Source organism: Silurus meridionalis, chromosome 2 (genome assembly GCF_014805685.1).
Source record: "Silurus meridionalis isolate SWU-2019-XX chromosome 2, ASM1480568v1, whole genome shotgun sequence".
Classification (NCBI taxonomy): domain Eukaryota; kingdom Metazoa; phylum Chordata; class Actinopteri; order Siluriformes; family Siluridae; genus Silurus; species Silurus meridionalis.
In genome coordinates, this window is record NC_060885.1 from 5366812 (window position 1) to 5391131 (window position 24320).

General features: G+C 40.4%; 1 protein-coding gene across 1 annotated transcript in view; it reads left to right on the forward strand.

Moving 5' to 3' along the window:
* nr3c2 (nuclear receptor subfamily 3, group C, member 2) overlaps nucleotides 1-19415 on the forward strand; it is a 134454-nt gene extending 115039 nt beyond the window's left edge. Inside the window, exons 7-9 of the mRNA XM_046833428.1 lie at nucleotides 6108-6238; nucleotides 16291-16448; nucleotides 17352-19415. Coding sequence (XP_046689384.1) covers nucleotides 6108-6238; nucleotides 16291-16448; nucleotides 17352-17507 — 445 coding nt within the window. The 3' untranslated portion in view covers nucleotides 17508-19415. The remainder of the gene's footprint in view (nucleotides 1-6107; nucleotides 6239-16290; nucleotides 16449-17351) is intronic.
* Nucleotides 19416-24320: the final 4905 nt, after the last annotated feature.

Here is a 24320-nt window from a genome sequence, read left to right on the forward strand (position 1 = left end):
AACACCTCTGGGATTAGCGTGAACGTTGTCTGCACCTCAGGCCTCCTCACCTTCTCACCTACATCAGTATCTGACTTTACTCACACCCTTGTGACTGAATGTGCTCAAATCTCCACAAAATCTAGTGGAACATAGAGGAATGGGATGTTCAAAAATGCTTTTTGTCCATACCGTGTATCTCAGATTTATAGCAGATGGTTCATAAGAATTTGGCCAGTCACACTTGTTCAATCCTTTTGATTTGAGATTTGATATGAAGCAATCAAGATATGACTTTCAGCTTGAATTCAAGAGTGCAGTAAAGGTAAAAACAGCATATGTTGTTATTCATTGGCTTTCAGATTTCAGTCAGTCATTAAACTGCATCAAATTTGCATCCAAATATTAGAAATAGTTATTTGCTCTTTGCCTGATTTGCAGTACATTCCGACATATACATCCTAATAGAATCAGAATCAAAGGTAATTTGGTTCCAGCTGTTGGTGACTCTCAAAAGTACAGAGATAAAAAACATGACATAAATAATAGTTGTAATTATGGTCATTTGTCCAATTAATTTGGAGCTGGTTTAACATAAAATTTCTGTAATTGCAGTGTTTCTGTTTTGGTGGTATAAAGAGGCAAGAAACTATAGTGTCGGAGTCCAAAAACTTGACCTCAGCATAATTTCTAAAACGATCCAATAACGATTACAACATAATTGACAAAGAGCAGAGATGTTTTTACGAAGGTCTGTGTGAATGGACGCAGCATGTGATTCGAACACAGCCAGAGCACTGTGGTTGTGCAATATGACTTCAGTGAGAGATCCCCCCAGCACTGCTGTGTGTGTGTGTGTGTGTGTGTGTGTGTGTGTGTGTGTGTGTGTGGACTGCTAAGTGTCCGCTGTATTTCTAAGGACTCCAGGTTTCACACCTCCTTCTTCGAACAACTCATTACCATTGCCTCCATAGCAACTGAGAGCCTGGTAGTGAGAAGCCATGGTCAGTGCTCCATCTACTCTCCCTCTCTCTCTCTCTCTCTCTCTCTCTCTCCTCTCTCAGTCTCGGGTGCAGTGCCGAGTTTGAGCAATGAGTCTGCACAATCGGAGCTCGTGCTCCAACAAACTTCACGTAATCTTTCTCTAACAGACGCGAGGAGAATAAACGAGGGATCGTAATTGAAGACGAGGACGATTCTGTGACAGGAAACCGAAACGCTTTCTGGTCATCTGTAAAATCTGTCATCTTTCAGGTCCGTCCCCCCCCCTCAGCGTCTGTCTATCTTTAATGTCGTTGTAGCCCCTTATTCATGCCCTTGTTTACTGCTTGATTGAATGAGACTCGTGCTGACTGGAAAAGAGGAGGAGGGGAGAGGGAGGAGGGCGAATAAACGGCACTGAAGGATTGACCGCTCGCAGTTCCGAGTCAGTGATGAAGGAGAAAGACAGAGACGGAGAGAAATCCGAGCCAGTTGGCATTGCAGATCGGAACTTATAAACAGCTGGCGGTGAGCATTAAAGATGCTTTCAGGAGATTTTTGAGTGGAAACTAGATGGAAGCAAAGCGAAGCACCTTGACTTGTGGTGTACATTTAGGTTTAGGTTTAACAGTGCATCCAACAGCATTTACCACTTTTTCCTTTATAAAAGTGGCACAATGGAATTGCATTTGCTTTTGACACAAAAAAAAAAGGTTACGTCCAGCACCAAGTCGAGTCAAGTCAAGTCAAGTCAAGTTTATTTCTATAGCGCTTTTCACAACAGACATTGTCTCAAAGCAGCTTTACAGAAATAAACAGTCAAGGTGAATGGTGTGTATTTATCCCTGATGAGCAAGCCGTGGCGACTGTGGCAAGGAAAAAACTCCCTTAGATGTAATGAGGAAGAAACCTTGAGAGGAACCAGACTCAAAAGGGGAACCCATCCTCATTTGGGTGACATCAAGAGTTTGATCATAAATCTTTCAACAATACAGAACACTGGAGAGTGAGAACTAAGATTAGAGTTTCTGCGTGACAGCTCCAGGATCACCACCTTAATCCTGATTTATTGGGGAATCTGGTAGCTCAGGGGTTAAGGCTCTGGATTGGTGATCAGAAACCCCTTGAGCAAGGCCCTTAACCATATGTGCTCCAGAGGTCCTGTATCATGGCTGACCATGTGCTTTGACCACAGCTTCCTAATATCGCTCGGATATGCGATGAATTTCTGTCAGGGTTCTCTTCACATTCTCTGGTTTTCTCTAAATTCTCAAAAACATGGCAGTATGTCGATTGATCATTGTAACTCTAAATGTGCATAGTGTCCCATCTATCAATTCTACGTCATAAAGTATTCCTGGGATTTACACGAATATATCATCACAGGATCTTGATGAAGTGATTCCTGAAGAAAGATGACTGAAGTATTCCAGAGGTTCATACAATGTTCTGGTCTAATACTGGTTTACTTCTTTTTCTTCTTTCTCTTCATCTTAATATAGACTCTTTTGAAATCGAATGCTTGAGAGCTTCCACAATTGGAACCATAATCCCGGTCTGCTTGTTCCAATAGCAAGACAAAATGGATAACATAAATAAGTAAATAAAGCGTAAATACAATCCCATTTGACTTCCTTCTGCTGAGTGCAGCGGTGCTTTCATCCTTCTGTCTGATCAGCTCTTTATCTGTATCCTCTGGTTAAAACACACATGGAGAGGGTTTCCTTCATAACGCTAAACACGCTATAAATATTTCAATATAAACACATTTCGTTTCACATTTTGAACATGGCAGCTTGGGCTGGTGTTTGAACCCTTTCTCATGGCTGTAAGTTTGGCGACAGCTATATTAAAGCCTCAGGGTTTTTTCAGAGTGGTTTGTGGTATACAGTGAAGGTTCTCAGACTACTGGTCGGAAGGTCGTGCATTTCAATCCCAGCATTGCTCATATGCCTTGATCAAGACCCCTTATCCCTGGACTGGTGGAAAAGCTCAAAAGAAAATGATTCTTTGATGATTGACTCTCTGGGATAAAGCTCTGGCTTTCCTATACAAGTTTAAATCAGATCCACCATTTATCATTTTCTTCGGTTGTAGTAGTTAACTGTAAGGAAATGAGACCATGTCATTTTCAAAGTTCATATCCAACCACTGTCACTGCCCCCGAGCGACGCCCATAACCGAAATCTCCCGGAGATGCCAATCCTGCTCCCTGACCCTGCACTTCCTTTTTCTGTGTTCAAATACGGGTCAGGATATGAAATAGGAAAAGGTTTGACAGCCACAATGCAAGAAAGGTTCAATGTCTTGGATGTGTGAAAATCTGCACAGACATGTTGGAAGTAATAAAGTTACTGAAAGAGATTAGTCCTTTAGAGAAGATTAAATAGCATTTTCAAAACAATGTCTACAAACAGCACAACACATTGGCTTTCTTGCAGAAGCCTGTACTTTTTTCTTAAGTGGAAGTATTTGTGTCAATGAACATCTCATTGCTATCAGAATAACGAGTCCTTTTGTCTTGTTCGCAAACAAGATCCTCAAAAACGTTCAGTCATGTTGTCAGTATGACAGCTCACAGGTACAGTATTTCCTGATGTAAACTACGGATTGGACTACAGTGATTGTGAAAACTTAGAGCTGAATTTCTTCTGTACTCAAAATTCGAGGCTGAATTTCATTCGTTTCCTGGTTCTTCATCCATTTTCAGACGTTGTAATTGTCTGTATTTGCTCACCAATTGAAGGTTCACGAGATTTACCTATTTTGGGGAACTAGTTGGTTGATCTGATTCCATCCACTTTGCTTCATCAGTGACATTCAAGATTCTGCACAATTCATCAATTTAAGATTACACGATTTAAAAGTTTAATAGAAATTAAAACTTAAAAGATGTTGACAACCGTTTTAACCGTTTTGTATTCAATGACTTATGACTTTATGACTTTATATTGATGACATTTTAGCAGACGTTCTTACCCAGAGTAATTTACAACAGCAGTCAATGATTAAGAGTCCAATGCCTTAACCACTGAGCTACAACCATCTCAACCTTTATGCATTGAACTGATACCTAGATATGTTTAGGGGGTTAAGTTGGAGTTGATGGAGCCTGATGATAGCTCAGCTACATCGACACATATAGTGAGAGTTCCCTAAACACCTATCAAGTGCAAATTCAAACACTGGAATCAACTACGGGTGTTTAATCTCTTTAATTCTCTATGAAATAATAAGAAAACATGCCACCTTATTTATTTTGGAACCCGTGGAAATGAATAGATGGAATTTTTAACAAAAAAAATAGACAAAAAAAGGCTGTAATTCCTATAAGATCAAAGTGTTGGACGTCTTAATTAATTCGGTTTAAATCCATTTGGTGTAAAGAGGAAAAATTGTTTAAAAAAAAAAAAAGTTCAAAAACTTATGGACTTGATGGTAACATATAAAGCAATCGTCCTAACATGGATATAAAGACATACACACACACACACACACACACACACACACACACACACACACACACACACACACACACACACACACATACCCAGTGAGCATGTGGACTCGCACATGAACTCTGGCGTTTTAAGTCTGGCCTTTGATTATTTTTTGTCAACATGACTCTGATTTAAAAGCGCTGCCACTTCCAAAACCCATAAACTCCCTCCGGTTTCATCTGGCCCGCACATTTCCCTCGCCGCCTCCTTTTCCTCCGTCTCTATTGCCTTTTTTTTTTAAACGTATTTTCTCACACTCAAAAATGTGTGGAGCTGGCGTCGCAAAATACGATTTGCTCGGCGTACACACAGGCGTGCGTGTGGTTAGGTATTAGCGCACCGAATTGTCTTGCAGTGGAATACAGCTTTTTTTTAAAGTTGATACAGAGCTTCTTTCTTAACGCCGTGATTTGTGTTTGTGTGCATCTGTATTCTAAACAGCTGAATGGGACTTTTATCATTACATAAAACAAAGACACACTATAAGAACTAAAGTTGGTGGACACCTGACCATAGTCCCTTGGTGTAGGTTTCCAAAAGGGTTTAATAGCTCGATAGCAGAAGATCTACCACTCCAAACCATAAAAGGTGTATCTTCATTGAGCTGGCTTTCTGCATAGGGTCACTGCCATGCTGGAACATGTTCAGGTCTCCAGTTCAAATAAATCTATCTATCTATCTATCTATCTATCTATCTATCTATCTATCTATCTATCTATCTATCTGTCTATCTGTCTATCTGTCTGTCTGTCTGTCTGTCTGTCTGTCACATGTCTGTCTGTCTATCTATCTATCTATCTATCTATCTATCTATCTATCTATCTATCTATCTATCTATCTATCTATCTATCTATCTGTCTGTCTGTCGCATGTCTATCTATCTGTCTGTCTGTCTGTCTGTCTGTCTGTCTGTTGCATGTCTGTCTGTCGCATGTCTGTCTGTCACATGTCTGTCTGTCTATCTGTCTGTTTGTCTATCTATCTATCTATCTATCTATCTATCTATCTATCTATCTGTCTGTCTGTCTGTCTGTCTGTCTGTCTGTCTGTCTGTCTGTCTGTCTGTCGCATGTCTATCTATCTATCTATCTATCTATCTATCTATCTATCTATCTATCTATCTATCTATCTATCATCTATCTACTTGCTTTATATTTCAATATATAAAATGCAGGTTTATTAGTTAGTTTTAGTTTAAAACGTTACACTAAATACTGATTTTGGGGCCAACACATTTATTATTATTATTGATAATAAAGAGAAATTAGAGAAGTTGAATATTTTATTATTGGTTCTGACCTTTGAACACAAAACCTGTGTGTTTTTCCGTTATGGGTTTTTTAGTATAAAGTGATTTTTTTTTATTGGAGTTTTATCTGGCTGTGCTTGACTCTTGCCGGTTTTAGACTGACTGATGAGTGTAGGTGTTCATAAAAAAGAAGCTGATATCAACGTTATTAAGCATTATTAACCAGCTTTACACACCACATAACACACCAAACCATGGCGTATTTTTAGTCATAATTTTTCAGGATATTTATAGTTTGAAAATAATTTTATTTAATTATTTTATGTTTGTATTCTCATTGCTGCTGTATTGGGTATTAATGCTAACGCTTTTCTTTGTTCAATTTCTCTTCCTTCAAGGGAGCGAATGCAACAGTCGGCCATGTACGATCTGTGTGTGAGCATGAAGCAGGTCAGTCAGGAGTTTGTCCGTCTGCAGCTCACCTATGAGGAGTTCCTGGCCATGAAAGTCCTGCTGCTCCTCAGCACGGGTGAGTGTGTGTGTGTGTGTGTGTGTGTGTGTGTGTGTGTGTGTGTGTGTGTACACTAGACCCCTGGAGCACAGAGGGTTCAGGGCCTTGCAAAAGAGCCCCAGAGTGGGAGCTTGGCAATACAGGGACTTGAACCACAGACCTACCAATCAGTGACCAGCTTTAAATGCTGATCTACCACTCAGTAACCCTAACCCATTCTATTTAGACACAATTGCAGGAAAATGGCTTATATGTTTATTTTCTTTTGTTTTGCTTTTGTTTTTTTAACAATTTTTGCCAACAAATTCAGTCAGAACCAATTAAAATCATGTCAGTGTTTAGTTTGGTTTGGTGCAGATCTTTTTCTTTTTCTAGTAAAGAGACTTTTTTGTAGCCGCTAGAACCGCTAGAAGTCATAAAAGAAACTTGCTCCAAAACATTAAAAATAGCTATTAATAATAACGATAGTAAGAATAGGTGCTGGAACGCTGCCTGAAGTGGCAAAGAGCAATAAACGAGAAAAAGACTTAAACATACACATTGGCAAAGCGTACAACAATGAGACAAAAGAAAGGAAAAGAAAAGTAAAAGAAATGCAAACAAACCTGAATATATATAAAAAAATGCATCCTAAGTATTGTAAACAGGAAATATATATTATTTTCAATTATGGATAGCTAAAAAATGGTCATTGTTTGATTTTTTGCAAATGTCTGTAGAATATGAGGAATATTATTTGGAAATTAGCCACATTACTGCGTGTCTTTCACTTTTACTTAATTCTGCAAACATTATTTTCTATCAAAAATTAAAAAAAAAAAAAAAAGACAAAATGAATAGTTCCTCATTTACACCATTTTGCGGATGCCCTTATTTAGAGCAACGTAGATTTTTTAAAATTATTTTATACAACTGAGCAGTTGAGGGTTAAGGGCCTTACTCAAGGGCCCAGCAGTTAAAGTTTGAAGGTGTAGAACTCAAACATCTTAACCACTGTGCTACCATTTCCCCTACTGAAATACGAATGGGGAATTAGTGTGCACTGTGTATCTACACACATAAAAATGTAAGCTTTAGTCTCATGAAGGGGTTGAACATGTTTGGAGGAGAGTGTGACTGTAACTACCCACTCATGTAAAATATGCTTCCAGTAACTGGTTAGTAAAACTCTACATTTACAGGAAGAGATACCCTCTAAGATACATCGCTGCGAATCAGAGCCTGTAATCAAAACCGAGTCTGTATAGATATCAGTTAAGAGGAATCGGGGAATTTGATGAAACCGGTAAATCCCGTCTGCTAAGTTGGAGTCACGCACCACTGCAGGCACGACCTGGTGTCAGCGGGTTCATGAGCAGCGCGTACCAGTTCTACGACTTCGTCATGTTATCGTGGCACAAAAGCAAAGTGCCAGCAGGTTCACTATTTGAACAGGAAACACACTCCCGGGAATTGGAGTCGCTTTGTTTCGGAGCGAATGTGCTGTACTGCAGGAGTCAGAGTTGCATCATTGAGGATTTACATGCTGCAGAGTGCTTACACACAGGCTCATCTGGTCATGGGTTCAAATCCCAGCACCACCAAACTACCTGAGCAAGGCCCTTAACCCACAATGACTAAGTTGTGTAGATGTAAATTTTTTTAAATATTGTAAATATTGATTGTGGAAAAGACGAGTGCTGGTTTGCATATCACTAAATAACAGTAAAGGGTGATACGGGCTTCCTCTAAAACTTCACAAGGCTGTGTAACTCAGAGGAAAGGGCCATCAGTAAGTGTCTAAGGGAGTGAGGGAATGTGTGATGGACTGAGTGAGTGAGTGAGTGAGTGAGTGAGTGAGTGAGTGAGTGAGTGAGTAAGTGGGTGAGTGAGTAAATGAGTGAGTGAGGAGTGAGTGAGTGAGTGAGTGGTGAGTGAGTGAGTAAGTGAGTGAGTGAGTGAGTGGGTAAATGAGTGAGTGAGTGAGTGAGTGAGTGAGTGAGTGAGTGAGTGAGTGAGTGGGTAAATGAGTGAGTGAGTGAGTGAGTGAATAAATGGGTGAGTGAGTGAGTGAGTGAGTGAGTGAGTGAGTGAGTGAGTGAGTGAGGAGTGAGTGAGTAAATGGGTGAGTGGTGAGTGAGTAAATGAGTGAGTGAGTGAGTGAATAAATGGGTGAGTGGTGGTGGTGGTGAGTGAGTGAGTGAGTGAGTGAATAAATGGGTGAGTGGTGAGTGGTGGTGAGTAAATGAGTGAGTGGTGGTGGTGGTGAGTGAGTGAGTAAATGGTGAGTGAGTGGTGAGTAAGTTAATGAGTGAGTGGGTAAATGAGTGAGTGAGTGGTGAGTGAGTAAATGGTGAGTGAGTGAGTGAGTGGTGAGTAAGTTAATGAGTGAGTGGGTAAATGAGTGAGTGAGTGAGTAAGTGGTGGTGAGTAAATGAGTGAGTGAGTGAATAAATGGGTGAGTGAGTGGTGAGTGAGTAAATGAGTGAGTGGTGGTGGTGGTGGTGGTGGTGAGTAAGTGAGTGGTGAGTGGTGAGTGAGTAAATGAGTGAGTGAGTGAATAAATGGGTGAGTGGTGAGTGAGTGAATGAGTGAGTGAGTGGTGGTGAGTGAGTGGTGAATAAATGGGTGAGTGGTGGTGGTGAGTGAGTAAATGAGTGAGTGGTGGTGAGTGAATAAATGGGTGAGTGGTGGTGAGTGAGTGAATAAATGGGTGAGTGAGTGAGTGAGTGAGTGGTGAGTGAGTGAGTAAATGAGTGGTGAGTGGTGGTGAGTGAGTAAATGAGTGGTGGTGGTGGTGGTGGTGGTGAGTGAGTGGTGAGTAAATGAGTGAGTGGTGGTGAGTGGTGAGTGGTGAGTGAGTGAGTGGTGAGTGGTGAGTGAGTAAGAAGGAAGAGAGTAAATAAGGAAGCAAGAGAGTGAGTGAGTGAGTGAGTAAGTGGTGAGTGAGTAAGTGGTGAGTGGTGGTGATTAAATGAGTGGTGGTGGTGGTGAGTAAATGGTGGTGGTGAGTGGTGGAGTGAGTGAGTGGTGGTGGTGGTGAGTGAGTGTGGTGAGTGAGTGGTGAGTGAGTGAGTGAGTGAGTGTGTGAGTGAGTGAGTAAATGAGTGAGTGAGTGAGTGGTGAGTGAGTGAGTGAGTGAGTGTGGTGAGTGAGTGTGAGTGGTGAGTGAGTGAGTGAGTGAGTAAATGGTGGTGAGTGGTGAGTGGTGAGTGAGTGAGTGAGTGTGAGTGGTGAGTGAGTGGTGGTGAGTGGTGGTGGTGAGTGGTGGTGAGTGGTGAGTGAGTGAGTGTGGTGAGTGAGTAAATGAGTGGTGGTGAGTGAGTGGTGGTGGTGAGTGAGTGGTGAGTGGTGAGTGGTGGTGAGTGAGTGGTGAGGTGGTGAGTGAGTAAATGAGTGAGTGAGTGAGTGAGTGAGTGAGTGGTAAATGAGTGAGTGAGTGAGTGGTGAGTGAGTGAGTAAATGGTGAGTGAGTGGTGGTGGAGTGAGTAAATGAGTGGTGGTGGTGAGTAAGTGGTGAGTGAGTAAGTGAGTGAGTGGTGAGTGAGTGGTGTGAGTGAGTGAGTGAGTGTGTGAGTGAGTGGTGAGTGGTGAGTGAGTGAGAGTGAGTGAGTGGTAAATGAGTGAGTGTGAGTGAGTGGTGAGTGAGTGAGTAATGAGTGAGTGAGTGAGTGAGTGAGTGGTGGTGGTGAGTGGTGAGTGGTGAGTGAGTGTGTGAGTGAGTGAGTGAGTGAGTGGTGAGTGGTGGTGGTGGTGAGTGGTGGTGAGTGAGTGGTGAGTGAGTGTGAGTGGTGGTGAGTGAGTGGTGAGTGAGTGAGTGGTGAGTAAGTGAGTGAGTGAGTAAATGAGTGAGTGAGTGAGTAAATGAGTGAGTGAGTGGTGAGTAAATGAGTGAGTGAGTGGTGAGTGAGTGAGTGAGTAAATGGGTGAGTGAGTAAGAAGGAAGAGAGTAAATAAGGAAGCAAGAGAGTGAGTGTGAAGGGAAAGCAAGAAAAAAGGTAGAAAGAAAGGAAGGCGTCAAGGAAGGAAGGAAAAAGGAACTTTTAAGGTGCAATGGTTTTCGGAACAAATGCATTATTATACGTTATGAATGTGTTAATGGTCCATTATGGAGTTTTGGAACACAAATGCTTTGAACTACTTCCTGCTCCAAATGAGTGTGTGTGAGAGAGAGAATGAGAGAGAGAGAGAGAGAGAGAGAGAGAGAGAGAGAGAGAGAAAGAGACTCAGGTGAAGTTGGAGCTGGAGTTCTCATTGCAGCGTTATTTCTGCTGATCCTCTGAAGCTCTTCCAGAGAGCCCTGCTGTACTTAATAAAATCCAGCCAAGCTTCAGGCCGAGCTCCAACTGCTGCTTTTTTCCTTCACTTCCCTCAAACAGGAGCATTTGTAAGGAAGGAGAGAGAGAGAGAGAGAGAGAGAGAGAGAGAGAGAGAGGAGGAGGAGGAAAGGCTTCGGAGGTCGGAGTAAGCATGACTTGGCCGTTCAGGCTACGTGCTCCAGACGTAAATAGTTGCTTGAATTGATAGATGTCTCATTCCTGCTCGGGGTTTTTCCCCGTCTATCGTGATTCAACATCAAACATGCAAAAAAAAGGAGATCTGGACCTGCATTCATCAAGCTCTTATCGGATTCTTTCACTTGAATTATGTCAGTCATCGTGATAAAAGCTAATATTAGACGAGCAGTCTTACGGTCAGATGGTTTGATAACCGTGGTTAGGAGATGAAAGTTTCCCAGGCACACGCTCGGCCTCGAGAGACGAAGAAGGAAACATTCGCCCCCTGGTGGCAGCTGGGAACTTCAGAGGAGTTACTGTTTTTATCTTGAAGTTGATTGTTTTCTCTAAAGCAGCACGTGAGAAAAAGTGATTTCTTCCTTATATATAAGGACAAATATATTTTTATTTATTGAAAAATGACTAACTTTTATCCATTCATAATTTATTTCTTTAAGTGGGGGTAGTTAGGATGGTAGGTTAATGGTGAATGGATCTTTAGTTATTGTGGTAGGTGGGGTCAAGGTGGACAGGTGCCTCTGGTGGGAGGCAGGGTCATGGTGCGTAGGTATAATATTAGGCAGGGTTGAGGTGGTCAGTAGCTATGGTGGTAAGTGAAGTAAGGGTGTGGGGGTAGTTGTGGGTGGTAGATGGGATTATAGTGGGTGTGTCTTTAGTTATGGTGGTAAATAGGGTGAAGGTTGGTAGGGTGGGTGGTTATAGTTGTAAGCAGGGACATAGTGGATAGTGTGGTATGCAGGGTTAAGTGGGTCAGGGTGGGTGTATAGTAATGGTGGTAGGTGGGGTCAGGGTGGTTTATTGTTATTGTGGTAGGTGGGGTCAGGGTGGTTTATTGTTATTGTGGTAGGTGGGGTCAGGGTGGATGTTTGTTATGGTGGTAGGTGGGGTCAGGGTGGTTTATTGTTATGGTGGTAGGTGGGGTCAGGGTGGTTTATTGTTATTGTGGTAGGTGGGGTCAGGGTGGGTGTTTTGTTATGGTGGTAGGTGGGGTCAGGGTGGGTGTATTGTTATGGTGGTAGGTGGGGTCAGGGTGGTGTATTGTTATGGTGGTATGTGGGTTCAGAGTGGTTTATTGTAATGGTGGTAGGTGGGGTCAGGGTGGGTGTTTTGTTATGGTGGTAGGTGGGGTCAGGGTGGTCTATTGTTATGGTGGTAGGTGGGGTCAGAGTGGTTTATTGTAATGGTGGTAGGTGGGGTCAGGGTGGGTGTATTGTTATGGTGGTATGTGGGGTCAGGGTGGGTGTTTTGTTATGGTGGTAGGTGGGGTCAGGGTGGTCTATTGTTATGGTGGTAGGTGGGGTCAGGGTGGTGTATTGTTATGGTGGTATGTGGGGTCAGAGTGGTTTATTGTAATGGTGGTATGTGGGGTCAGGGTGGGTGTATTGGCTTTAGAAGAGTTTTATAACCAAGAACCCAGAGTCAGTCTGTAGGTCAGTGGTGTGAGATTCAGTGCTTCTCTTCCTTGTGTTGTTCATCGAATCATTAAAAGACAAATGAGAAAAGCTTGTTCCATGCTTCTGTGCGTCTGCATCGCATTCCAGTAATAGAACGATTATATTTTCAGAAAGCAGTAGGAAGTTCTTGTGCATATGTGATAAAGCGGTGCACTAATTGAGATCGTATCGCGTGTTAGTCATTAACAGATGACAACAATTAACAACGCATGTCAGGGGTGTACTTCTGCTATCGTTTCTATTCATTATCCCTGTCAGAGGTTTTTCGGAAAAAAAAAATAAGACGGAGCGAATGGCACGAACAGATGTTCAGACATATTTCGAACTTCCTACAAGGATTTCTCAAACATTTAAAAAGTGTATTTATTAGATTGAAGTGTTGTATTAATGAGGTTGATAGCGCGGTGCACGTCAGAAGCTCTGACATCTAGGATACTTCATCGTTTCTATAGTAACGATGTGAACAGGGATCAGGGTGGAACACAGTTTAGAGGACAAAGGAGTCTTCAGTGTCAGAGGATATTTTTAGTGAGAAACCCATGCATGAGGAGAGCTTGGTGACTTGCTGTCCATGATGAAATAGCAGATTTGGTCAGAAAAGCACAAGTTGCACAGCTCTCGATGTACACAGGATGGTGTGTTTTGGCACACTGACATTTGACGGTCGGTGCTCCCTGTGACTGTGTGTCCATCCTTGTGCTGCCATCTGGCGTGTTACAAAACTAGTGTCCAAACCCCACCTCTTGACCCTGCCTTGTAGTTGCTATAATCCAAAAAACAGCATGTGTTGAGGTTTCCTCACTTTAAAGGTAGCTATAAAGAGATAAAAAGTACACGTCATCCATTATATGATTTATAAGTAAACAATTTTGGCAAGGATTAAAAGAAGCTTTTTTGACCACACTACACTATTTAGTTTTCCACCTAAAACCACAGTCTTTACTACAATATTAGAAAAGATCATGAATTAAAGATGCCATGCTGTGGAGTCTGAGGCAGAGTCACAGTGAGTCACAGCTTCCACTTATCTCGTTTTTAAATAAGAATTCTCTAGTAGAGCTCTGACAGAAACGAGAAGCGTACGTGAAATAAATAACCACCTTTATAACTCCTTATGACGGCTACAAAGTTTAGCAGCTCATAATCACTTCGCTTTTTATCCGCCTGAGCTTTAAGTGCCAGCTGGACGCTAACGACACCACGAGCTGTGGGTCAGCATGAAGGAATTAAGCAGAGCGAGTGGGAGAGGAGAGGAGAGACGAGGAGAGGAGAGGAGAGGAGAGGAGAGGAGAGAGAGGAGAGGAGAGACGAGGAGAGGAGAGACAAGGAGAGTAGGGGAGAGGAGAGGAGAGATGAGGAGAGGAAAGGAGAGGAGAGATGAGGAGAGGAGGAGAGGAGAGGAGAGAGGAGGAGAGACAAGGAGAGGAGAGGAGAGGAGAGGAGAGAAGAGAAGAGAGGAGAGAGATAAGGAGAGGAGAGAGGAGGAGAGGAGAGGAGAAGAGAGACGAGGAGAGGAGAGTAGGGAAAGGAGAGGAGGAGGAGGAGACAAGGAGATAAGAGGAAAGTAGGGGAGAGGAGAGACAAGGAGGTAGGGGAGAGGAGAGAGAGGAGAGGAGGACGAGGAGAGGAGAGGAGAGACAAGGAGGTAGGGGAGAGGAGGAGGAGACGAGGAGAGGAAAGGAGAGGAGAGATGAGGAGGAGAGGAGAGACGAGGAGAGTAGGGGAGAGGAGAGCAGAGGAAAGGAGAGAGAGACAAGGAGAGGAGAGGAGAGGAGAGGAAAGAAGAGGAAAGGAAAGGAAAGGAAAGGAGAGGAGAGGAGAGAGGAGAGGAGGACGAGGAGAGGAGAGATGAGATAAGGAGAGGAGAGAAGAGATGAGGAGAGGAGAGAGAGGAGAGGAGAGAAGAAAGAGGAGAGACAAGGAGGCGGAGAGGAGAAGAGAGGAGACGAGAGGAGAGGAGAGATGAGATAAGGAGAGGAGAGAAGAGAAGAGAGGAGAGAGATAAGGAGAGGAGGAGAGGAGAGGAGAGGAGGAGGAGAGGAAAGGAAAGGAGGGCTTTAACACATTCCTGTCAATCAGCAGAAGGAACACTTGTGCAATCTCGTCCTTACAGGAAACACATCCCACACACACACACACACACACACACACACACACACATACACAGTGGTGTAGGTTTAGCACAGAAATAAGATTTAAAATACATGTGGAACTTTAAACCAATTCTTCAGGGATTTGAACACAGCATGGAACGAGGCATGTGTGTTTGATGTAAAGCATCAGACACTGAAGTGACAATTTCCAAAATGGAAAAAAAGTCCTCTAAGTCAGTGGTGCCCAACCCCCGGGTCGTGGACCGGCACCGGTCCGTGGGTCAATTGGTACCGAGCCGCACAGAAAGAATACATAACTTACATTATTTCCGTTTTATTTATTATCTGATTCTGAACAGTTTTATTTTGGAAAATGACTGGATTCTCTCCTCCACATCTGTCTATGACTCACTCTTGATGCATGTCATGATGCCTCGGTCACGTCTTACCTCCATCCACTACCTTCTTAAAGGAGCTGCTCCAGCCGCTAACACATAATACATTACCGCTAAATTCAAACTCCCAAGTGAGCAAAATGAACATAAAACAACACAGTGGATTCACGTTTATTATTATTTTAGAAAATACCAGTTTTTATGGTCGTATAATTTTATTTTGTTGTATTTATCCACCACACCTTAAAGTCCGGTCCGTGAAAATATTGTCCGACATTAAACCGGGATTTAATGCATAAATGACAAAAATAAAACTGCTAGCTACACTAACTAGCTATGAAATGTTCACATGTTTCACAAAAGCAACTACGTTACAGAAGAGCATTTCAGCCGTCCGAATCGAGAACCAGAAAAAAAAAAAACTTTCGCAGATGGGATAAACTTATTCGGAACTGTCTTTTTGTCTTTTGTTTACATCTGGTCACATGTAAACTATGTAATCCTTTAGCTCATCAGACCAGAAACTAGCTAGAAAGGGACGGATACGTTACATAAGACAGTTCTCTGTTTGGAACTCATTAGCCAATAACTTCACATCGAAAAAGAAAAGAAAAACATGACATAAATAACAGAACAAGGAAGTGTTTTTATTCCCTGGACCCAATAAAAAAACAAAAACAAACAACAACAACAACGGATGACTGATAGCAACCTAAAACGCCCGTATGACGCTAAATATAACCACATTTTCGCTACATGTCTCTTATCTGGGTTGTTTGTGCAATAACCAACGTAACTGCATGTTTTACAAATGGATTTAAATACCTTTTTTAGTGCACTGTTAAAGCTGGACACCTGAGCGTGTGATTGGTATGTGTTTTTTGAACAGCCTATTCCACATTTAGTCCCCATTTGCTGTTCTAATAACTTCCACTCTTCTGGGAAGATGTTCCACTAGATTTTGGAGTGTGCTTGTGGAGTTTTGTGTGAAATTCATTCATCCAAAAGAGTGTTAATAAAGTCAGGTACTGATGGAGGTGAGGGGAGGAGGACTGGGGTGTAATCAGCATTTCAATTCATCTCAAAGGTGTTCAATTGGGTTTATAGCTCTATAGCAGGCCACTCATGATCCTCCACTTCAAACCATATAAAGCATATCTTCATGGAGTTGTCTTCATGCTGAGACAGGTGTGGGTCTTCTAGTCAAAGTGAAAGGAAGTCAAGGAAAAATGTTATGCAACCGAATGCATCCAAAGCATTTGTGGGAACAGTTTGAGGAAGAACCAGGATATGATTGGAAAAGTCAGGTGTCCAAATACTTTTGAAAATATAGTGGATCTCGTTCAGAAATATTCAGGTCACTCCGTTGTTCAGCTCAACTTCAGCATCAGTAAGAGCAACAAACCATAAAAAAGAAGCTCTTCTGTGCTGCATTTCATCTCGTCAACAGCACTGGCACATGAATATGAAGGTCGGTGCTCCGTGTGACTGTGCGTGCAGCTTTGTGCTGCCATCTATTCGATTGTTACTATACTGCCTTTATGATACCACCCCGTATGCATGTGTTAGAGCTTCCCCCTTAGAAATATGGATAATGCCGTGCAGTAATGGCTTCATGTGCTGTTTTAACAGTGCCCAAGGACGGCCTGAAGAACCAGGCTGCGTTCGAGGAGATGAGGGTGAACTACATTAAAGAGCTGCGGCGATCCGTGGGCAAAGCAACCAACAACTCGGGGCAGACATGGCAGCGTTTCTTCCAGCTCACCAAGCTTCTGGATGCCATGCATGATGTAAGCAGGAAAAACACAAACATCTACAGCAGCTACACCAACAATGGCCAACTTCACTGATTAGCACGATAAAACAGGTTCCAGGAAGCAGTTTGTGAAGGGCGAAAGACTTCAGTGTTAATGAGATAACCTGTGATTGTTCACATCAAGCAGACACATTGTACATTCACACCAATACAAAACAAAAGACAAAAATCAAACACCAGGCATGTCTTGTCTATTCAGTATATCTTAAATTAAATTAAATTAAATTAAATTAAATTCTATTCTATTTATTTATTTTTTATTTAATTTAATTTTATATATTTAATTTTTTTATTTGTATTAATTAATTAATGTATTTATATTTTTATTTATTTATTTGGTCAGATGTTTCTTTTTCATGCAAAATAAAAAAATATTGTAAAATATATTAAAATGTTTAGATGTTTTTAACAAACCAAAATGGCATGAAAAAGAATTTGGACTTTTTTTTAAAGAATCAATCAACCAGTCAATTAATTAATCAATATATCACAGTATATTTAAATCTAACTGAAATTATTCGTATGCTACAATATCATTCATCTTCCTACTAGAAATAAATGGTTCAATTATGGTTTGCGTTGTAGAAGGTTTAAACCGAAATGTTTTGACTCGTGCTGCATGTGTCACCATGCGCCATGTTGGACTGCGAAGAGCAACACTTACTGGAGTAATAAATATCAGGATAATGATGTGTATAACTTCAGAGCACTTTGGGGATGATTTACATCGAATGTATTTCTCAAAACAGCCCTAAATAAACTATCTGTAAAAGTGTTAACTCCATCCAAACAAATTCCATTTTCATATCATCATCATCATCATCATCACTAAATCCAATGCATTTATCCTCGTGTCTTTTTTTTTGCGTCACCGCAGCTGGTGGGAAACCTGCTGGACTTCTGCTTCTACACCTTCCGCGAGTCTCAGGCTCTGAAGGTAGAGTTTCCCGAGATGCTGGTGGAGATCATCAGCGACCAGATACCAAAGGTGGAATCGGGCCTCACACACATCCTTTACTTTCACAAGAAGTGACTGGAGATGGAGGGGAAAAAAAAACAGCCAACAAAACAAGCGATGAAATGACAAAGGAACGAATAAGAAGAGGGAAGAGAAGACGACAAACCCCTCGAAAAGGAAGAAGGAAAGAAAGAAAGACACAATGAAAGAAAGAGAAAAGAAAGAGAGGGAAACGTGGGCCAGGCCAGCTTGCTATGCACAATGTCAGGCATGAGTGGAGGCTCGGATGTACGTATGGCAACCTACACAGACGGACAGAGTCGACTCGTCTGTCGCCAGCCAGTGAACTTTACAGTTCATTAACCGCCCCCCCAATCAACCCACTCCCCCAGCTGCCCCCTTTCCTCACCCAATGACAATGCTGACTATCTATGGATATGAAGCCATATGTTTCTTTGGTAAAGCTGTAGTGCACAGGTACAAGTGTATAAATAATACTAAAACAGCTCAGTTGTATACAGAGACACGGTCTTTGCCTCTACCCTCGACATACAACCTGCAATGAAATATCGAGGCATTTCTATTAGTTAACTCATCTCATCTCAACACTACACACTACACATACTTAACCCTTTGGATTTACAATTTACAGAAAAGAAAAGAAAAAAATTACTTACCAAAAAAATACTGTCTATAATATATTTCTGTAGCAACTTTCATCATTAACAGGTTTTATTTATGTGTTTTTTGTTTTTTTTTTTGGACTAAAGAGGCAAAGCAAGGACATTTTCCAAGGGCTACACTACCTAACATCTAAACAAGTGTGTCTAATGCGTGTGTGTATCGAACCACGAAGCGAAGCATGCGACCGCTTTTACCCTCGTTTCAACGTCCAGAACAATCAAACACCGAGATAATATGCAAATGTATACCCCGTTTTTATTTCTATTAAAAAAATAAATAAAAACACGTAAACAGCGAGAACTATTTTGTAGTAGAATTGAGGGACGGCGCCATCGCAGCCCTGACGTAGCGCTCTGAAAAATAAAGGGAGAAGAAGGAAATAAATGAGAAATGTGACGGAGGAAAAAGCACAGAAAAGGGCTTTGTTTTTAGGAGCTCGAAATAAGCGAGATGCTCACGACACAACTCCAGGAAAGGAATTTCTGTTTCACTACACACACGATGCAAAACAATCATCAAGACCGTCTGCTTTTTGGTGTGTGTATATATACACACACACACACATATATTTATTGGTCTGTTTGAGTGATCAGCTGTCCTTATATTCTCTGTAGAATCTTTTGCTCCAGATATCAACAGGATGTCAAACCGAATAAGTTCAAGGAAAATTCCACCGTCGCTTCAAAACGAAACTCTGATCCACTGGATCTGTAGCACATCTGTGATTACCAAACGCAAGAATGTAGACCAAGAACAAATAAACGAAGCATCGAAGGTCACTCAAGGCTCAGTCATTACAGAAGTTCAAAGCCATGATTCTGTGGCATTCATTCGTGTTTAAGTTCATTTACCAAACATGTTTTTGTAGAACGCTTGACTGAAAATGTAGTCACTTTTATACAGTGATGTGTGAAGTTTTCGGAGACCGTGAAACCTTTTTTTATGGGGGGGGGGTAGCACAATGCCCCTCTCACCCAGTAGACACACCCAGATCACATTTATGCTACAGCTAATAAGATCAATATGAAATTATGATAAAAGATTAGTTTCAAAAATGTGCTGAAACCAGAAATGATATGAACCAGAAAAATTGATCTACATATAAATGACCTAAGCCCCACCCACCAGTTATAGGGACCAATCAGAATGGCCAGTGTGCTTTTTTTTTTAAACATGTAATCAAACACATTACAGACAGTTAATTAACCAGCTCTGTTGTGATAATTAAATTAACCATTTTTTAGGTTAATAATATTAATAATTATAATACATAAATAAACAAATAAATAATTAAAAGCATTACTCGTGTTATAATTTTATTTTTTTATTTTTTGGGTTTGAACACGGTGCTTTTATTATTTAAAATGAAAATGAAAAAAACACTATATATCCGATTTTCAGTAGCGGCACCTGCACATTTAGATGTAGAAGAACTTTTCATGCCTGCAGCTCTCATATGGAAAACACTAACAACACTAACCAGCACTAAAAGCTACAGCCGCCTCCAGCTTGGGACACGTACACACCTGCAGGAATAATGTTACGCATACAGTATACTCACGTTTTCCATGCTTCACGTTTGTTTTTATACAAAGGACGTTTCATTCCGTATCGTTTTAGTTGGAAACAGTCCAGCGGGGCGAGAGCGACAGTGTGGTGTTAAACGAGACTGTGGAGGAGAAACAGTGATGCTACTGAGGAAAGTGAGAGGGGAAAATAAAGCTTGAGTTTATTGTGTGATGCTGTAAGATGGTAACGGAGGAGACGGATGAAGGGAATGAAGGATGATAGCTTTCCCTACCGAATATACACAAACATTTCTCTCAGTATATATCACTAAAAAAGCCTACAAATAATCAGTAATACACACTGATGAATAATATTCTAAATTTAATTTAGTATTTGGTTAATTATTATTATTATTATTATTATTATTATTATACTTGTAGTGGTTGTAATAATCATAATACTAATAATACTACTACTACTACTAATAATAATAATAATAACATGCAGCTGTAATATTATTTAAATTTGTATTTATTTTTATGTTTTCCTCTGATTACTGTTATTTTTTTAGTTAGTATTATACCAATGAATGTACCTGCATTGCTAATAAAATTAATAATAATAATAATAATAATAATAATAATAATAATAATAATAATATGCATTGCAACAGTGATATGCAAGCATAATATTATTTTCTTCTTTCTATTATTATTATTATTATTATTATTGTTATTGATATTGTTATTGCATTACAAATTTAATATGCATCAGTAATATTATTATTTTTAAGTCCATTAATTTTGGGAGTAAAAATAATAATAATATTAATAAAAATTATTATTATTAATATAACAACAACAATAATAATAATAATAATAATCGTGTGTTTTTACAGTAATATTGGTAAGATATTTTTGTGATATATATTCCGGGAACCATGTTTGAGTGAATTTTCTCCTGCTGTGTGATTTATAGCCTCTGATTTGCACAGCAAAGATAATGTGATGGCGGTAGAGGACCGGTGTGGGGGAGGGTGTGAATGGGATACGGCACTTTCTTTTTGGTTCACAACGCCCTCTGTGTGTGTGTGTGTGTGTGTGTGTGTGTGTGTGTGTGTGTGTGTGTGTGTGTGTGTGTGTGTGTGTGTGTGGATTATGTTGTTAGTTTACATGCTCGTTGTTGAAGTGTACCACAATGATAAAGTGGGAATATAGAGAAGCCAGACTGTTGTTCAGACCCGGTCAGTCCTGTGTCTGCTACTGCGCTGATATGAGACGAGAGATGTGTAAAGGACCTGAAAAGTAGTTGTTAAATATTTGATCATTTTCTTTTTTGTTTTTTGTTTTTCTTTGAAATAATTATGCTCCCTGATTTTTCTTTTTATATATAAGTACATATATATATATATATATATATATATATATATATATATATATATATATATATAAAATATATCTGTAAATGAGAATAAATGTCGAAAGGTTCATAGGATGTATGGCAAAGTATTTTTGAGAGAAATCTATTTTGCTGGTTTTAAAAAAAAAAAAAGAAAATAGTACTTTGTCTACAAAGACTATATGAGATTTTTTTTTTTTTTGTAAAGTGAATTGTTTATGCATGCTTTTTGAAGATGTTTACAGTGTATTTAAGAAGGGAAACTGTGCCTTTTTATCTTGCGTAAGTTACCATTTTACAGTATCTATTGTAAATAAATCAGTGAGTTATTTCGTTGATTTGTATGAAACATTTCTACTTTAACCATTTGTTGGGTGTTGAAAATTTATTTTACTGTTAGTGACCCCCCCCCTTTAATTTCTTTAATTTTGTCGCTGGTTGTGTGTGTGTGTGTGTGTGTGTGTGTGTGTGTGTGTGTGTGTGTGTGTGTGTGTGTGGGAATTCAGCTCAGTGTCCCTGTACGTATGAGTGATATGAATGTACATTAAATTGTATGTATGTATGTATGAACTACTTTTACAATCTGAATGTGAGATTGAATACGCTGTTTTGTTCTACTTCTCGTTGCTTTGCTGAGCAAAGGAGATTCGAACCCGGTGCTGGTGCACACAGCACGCTAAATGAACGCAACGACGATCGCCAAACGTGTTGGCAAATTTCTTTATGCTTTCGGAAAGAAAGAAAGAAAAAAGAGAAAGACAGACAGACAGACAGACAGACAGACAGGCAGACAGACAAACAGAAATATCCAAGGCAGAACCAATAAGGAAGGAAGGAAGGAAGGAAGGAAGGAAGGAAGGACTGAGATGTAAGATGTGGACTTTATACTCCATTTCTTCACACCACAGGAAGTCAAGGAATTGATCCAAACTATAAAATAAAAAAAAGAATGACATAGTCGAAACCTGAAGAGTTTGTAATTCAGTGTTGGCGTTCAAAACGGCACACACCCATGTACTGTCCGGGTCTCAGACCCACCCGGGAACATCATGATCTTTCTTCTGTTTCATTTGAAATTTGATTTCATCTTGCACAGAGGTAGCGCTTAACTGTTTTGTACATCTTTTTTTCTATAATATTGATACTATGCATTTGTATAAAAGCATTTCCGCGTCTTTCTGCGACGTAAGGGCAAAGTGTGATTCCTGTCTCAGACCACCACGTTAAACACACACACAGCTTCTTCTCCTTCTTCTTCTCCTTTATGTCTCTGTGCAGGACTGTTAATGAAGGACAGTCAGAAAGCTCCCTTTTTGTTTTTTGTTTATTTTGTCCAGTGTGTCAGATGTAGATTTTTTGGGTAAAAAAACCCTAATGCTGGATAATAAATCCAGATCCAAGAGACAAAGCCATATCTCCTTCTCCTGTTTGTGATGAAAACTCCATTTCCTGTTCATATTGGACTTTCTATTATTTTATTTTTTTCCTGACAGACTTTTGGATTCTAATGCTTTGTACACTACCGGTTAGCGAAACTCACACGACCGTATGGAAATATTCAACATCAGCAAACAACAGATGCAACTAGTTCCTCTAAACTGTATATCTCGATTCAGATCTTGCCATAACTGTGTTTGGAGAAATATCAAGGGATTCCAATAAATCCACTAACACCTGCATTGCGTGTGAGATGGTATTTTTGTTTAAAACGCTGATAATCACGTGCGCTTTAAAAGTGTTGCTGTGAGGCCAAAATAATCAGGGCAAGTTCAAGACAGATCTGATAGATACCCAGGGCAGATTCACAAGAGGACCAGGGAAGAACTGAGGCAGAACCAGGAAAAATCCTAAGCAATTCAAAGCAGACCTGTACCAGAAGAAATCCAGGACAGCCCCAAAAGCAGATCTAAAGCATACCCAGGACAGACCAATAACAAAACTAGAGTAGACCCAGGAGAGAACCAAAGGAAGTACAGAATGGAAAAAGGGAAGATCCAGGAACAGACCCAAAACAAAATCAGCAAAGAACCAGAGAAGGCCCAGAACAGAACCAGAGCAGAACCTGGTTTAAGACAAACCCAAGACAGATCTAAGACGGACCCAGGACAGACCCAGTGCAGAACCAGAGTAGACCAAGGACATATTTAAGACCTATTATTAAAAACGAATATAATTTATGCTGTTTACTAAATTATGTTGCAACCAAAAGCAAACAAACAAATAAAAAAAATCATAAATTAATTTTCATGCCTATTATGCTGACCCTAAAGGTGGTAGCTCAGTGGTTAAGGCATTGAGATCAGTTGATAACCTCAACAATGCTGGAAATCTAATGAATGGAGTCTGGTTCTTCTCAAGGTTTTTTCTATCATTATCTGAGGGATGGTTTTTTTCACCTTATAACTCTCACCTCAGGATCATTTTTAGGGATAAACTTATAGGGATAAATTATAAATTTCAAATGTAAACGCTATTTATTTATTTATGTGCAATGTTAAAAGCACTATACAATAAAAAATCAAATGGGATTGAAGATGCAGATACAGGGTTCTTTCTGTGTATAGAAATACACTACCCTGTATAGACAAAAGATTTGTATGTGTTTTTGAACATCTCATTTCACATTTCTTTCCATCTACTGTTATAATAACCTCCACTCTTCTGGAAAGATATTGGAGTGTGCTTGTGAAGATTTCAGCCACAGTGACCATAGTAAAGTCGTATCCTGATGTAGGTGAGGTAAGGAGGATCGGGAGGACTCCAATTCATCCCAGAAAGTCCCTAAATAGGATAAAGTTCAGAGCTCGATAGCAGGCCACTCAGACCATGTCCACACTAATATGTTTTTTTTTTTTATTAATATGTTTTTTATATTTTTGAAAATGGTTACCAAAGTATGGACTGTGAAAACTGAGATCGCTGCTCGTTCAGTCGCTGGCGCGACGTTTCAAATGTAAATAAACGGCAGGCGTATTCAAATTTATCCAGATTGATGTAGACGTAGCCTCAAGAGCTTCCATTCCATTTTTCTTCCACTCCAGTCCACATCTTCTACTCCAACCCATGTAAAGTATATCTTCATGTAGCTGGCATTGTGCACTGGGGTATTGTCATGCTGGAACATGTTTGGGTCTGAAGTGAAGGGAAAATCTCATGCTACTGCTTCCATATACATCCTATGCAATTGTGTACCTCCAACTCCATGGTAGCAGTTTGGGCAGGAACCACATACAGCTGGAAAGGTCAGGTGTCCGAATAGTTTTATCCATGAAGTCTCCAACCAAAATACATTAAGCG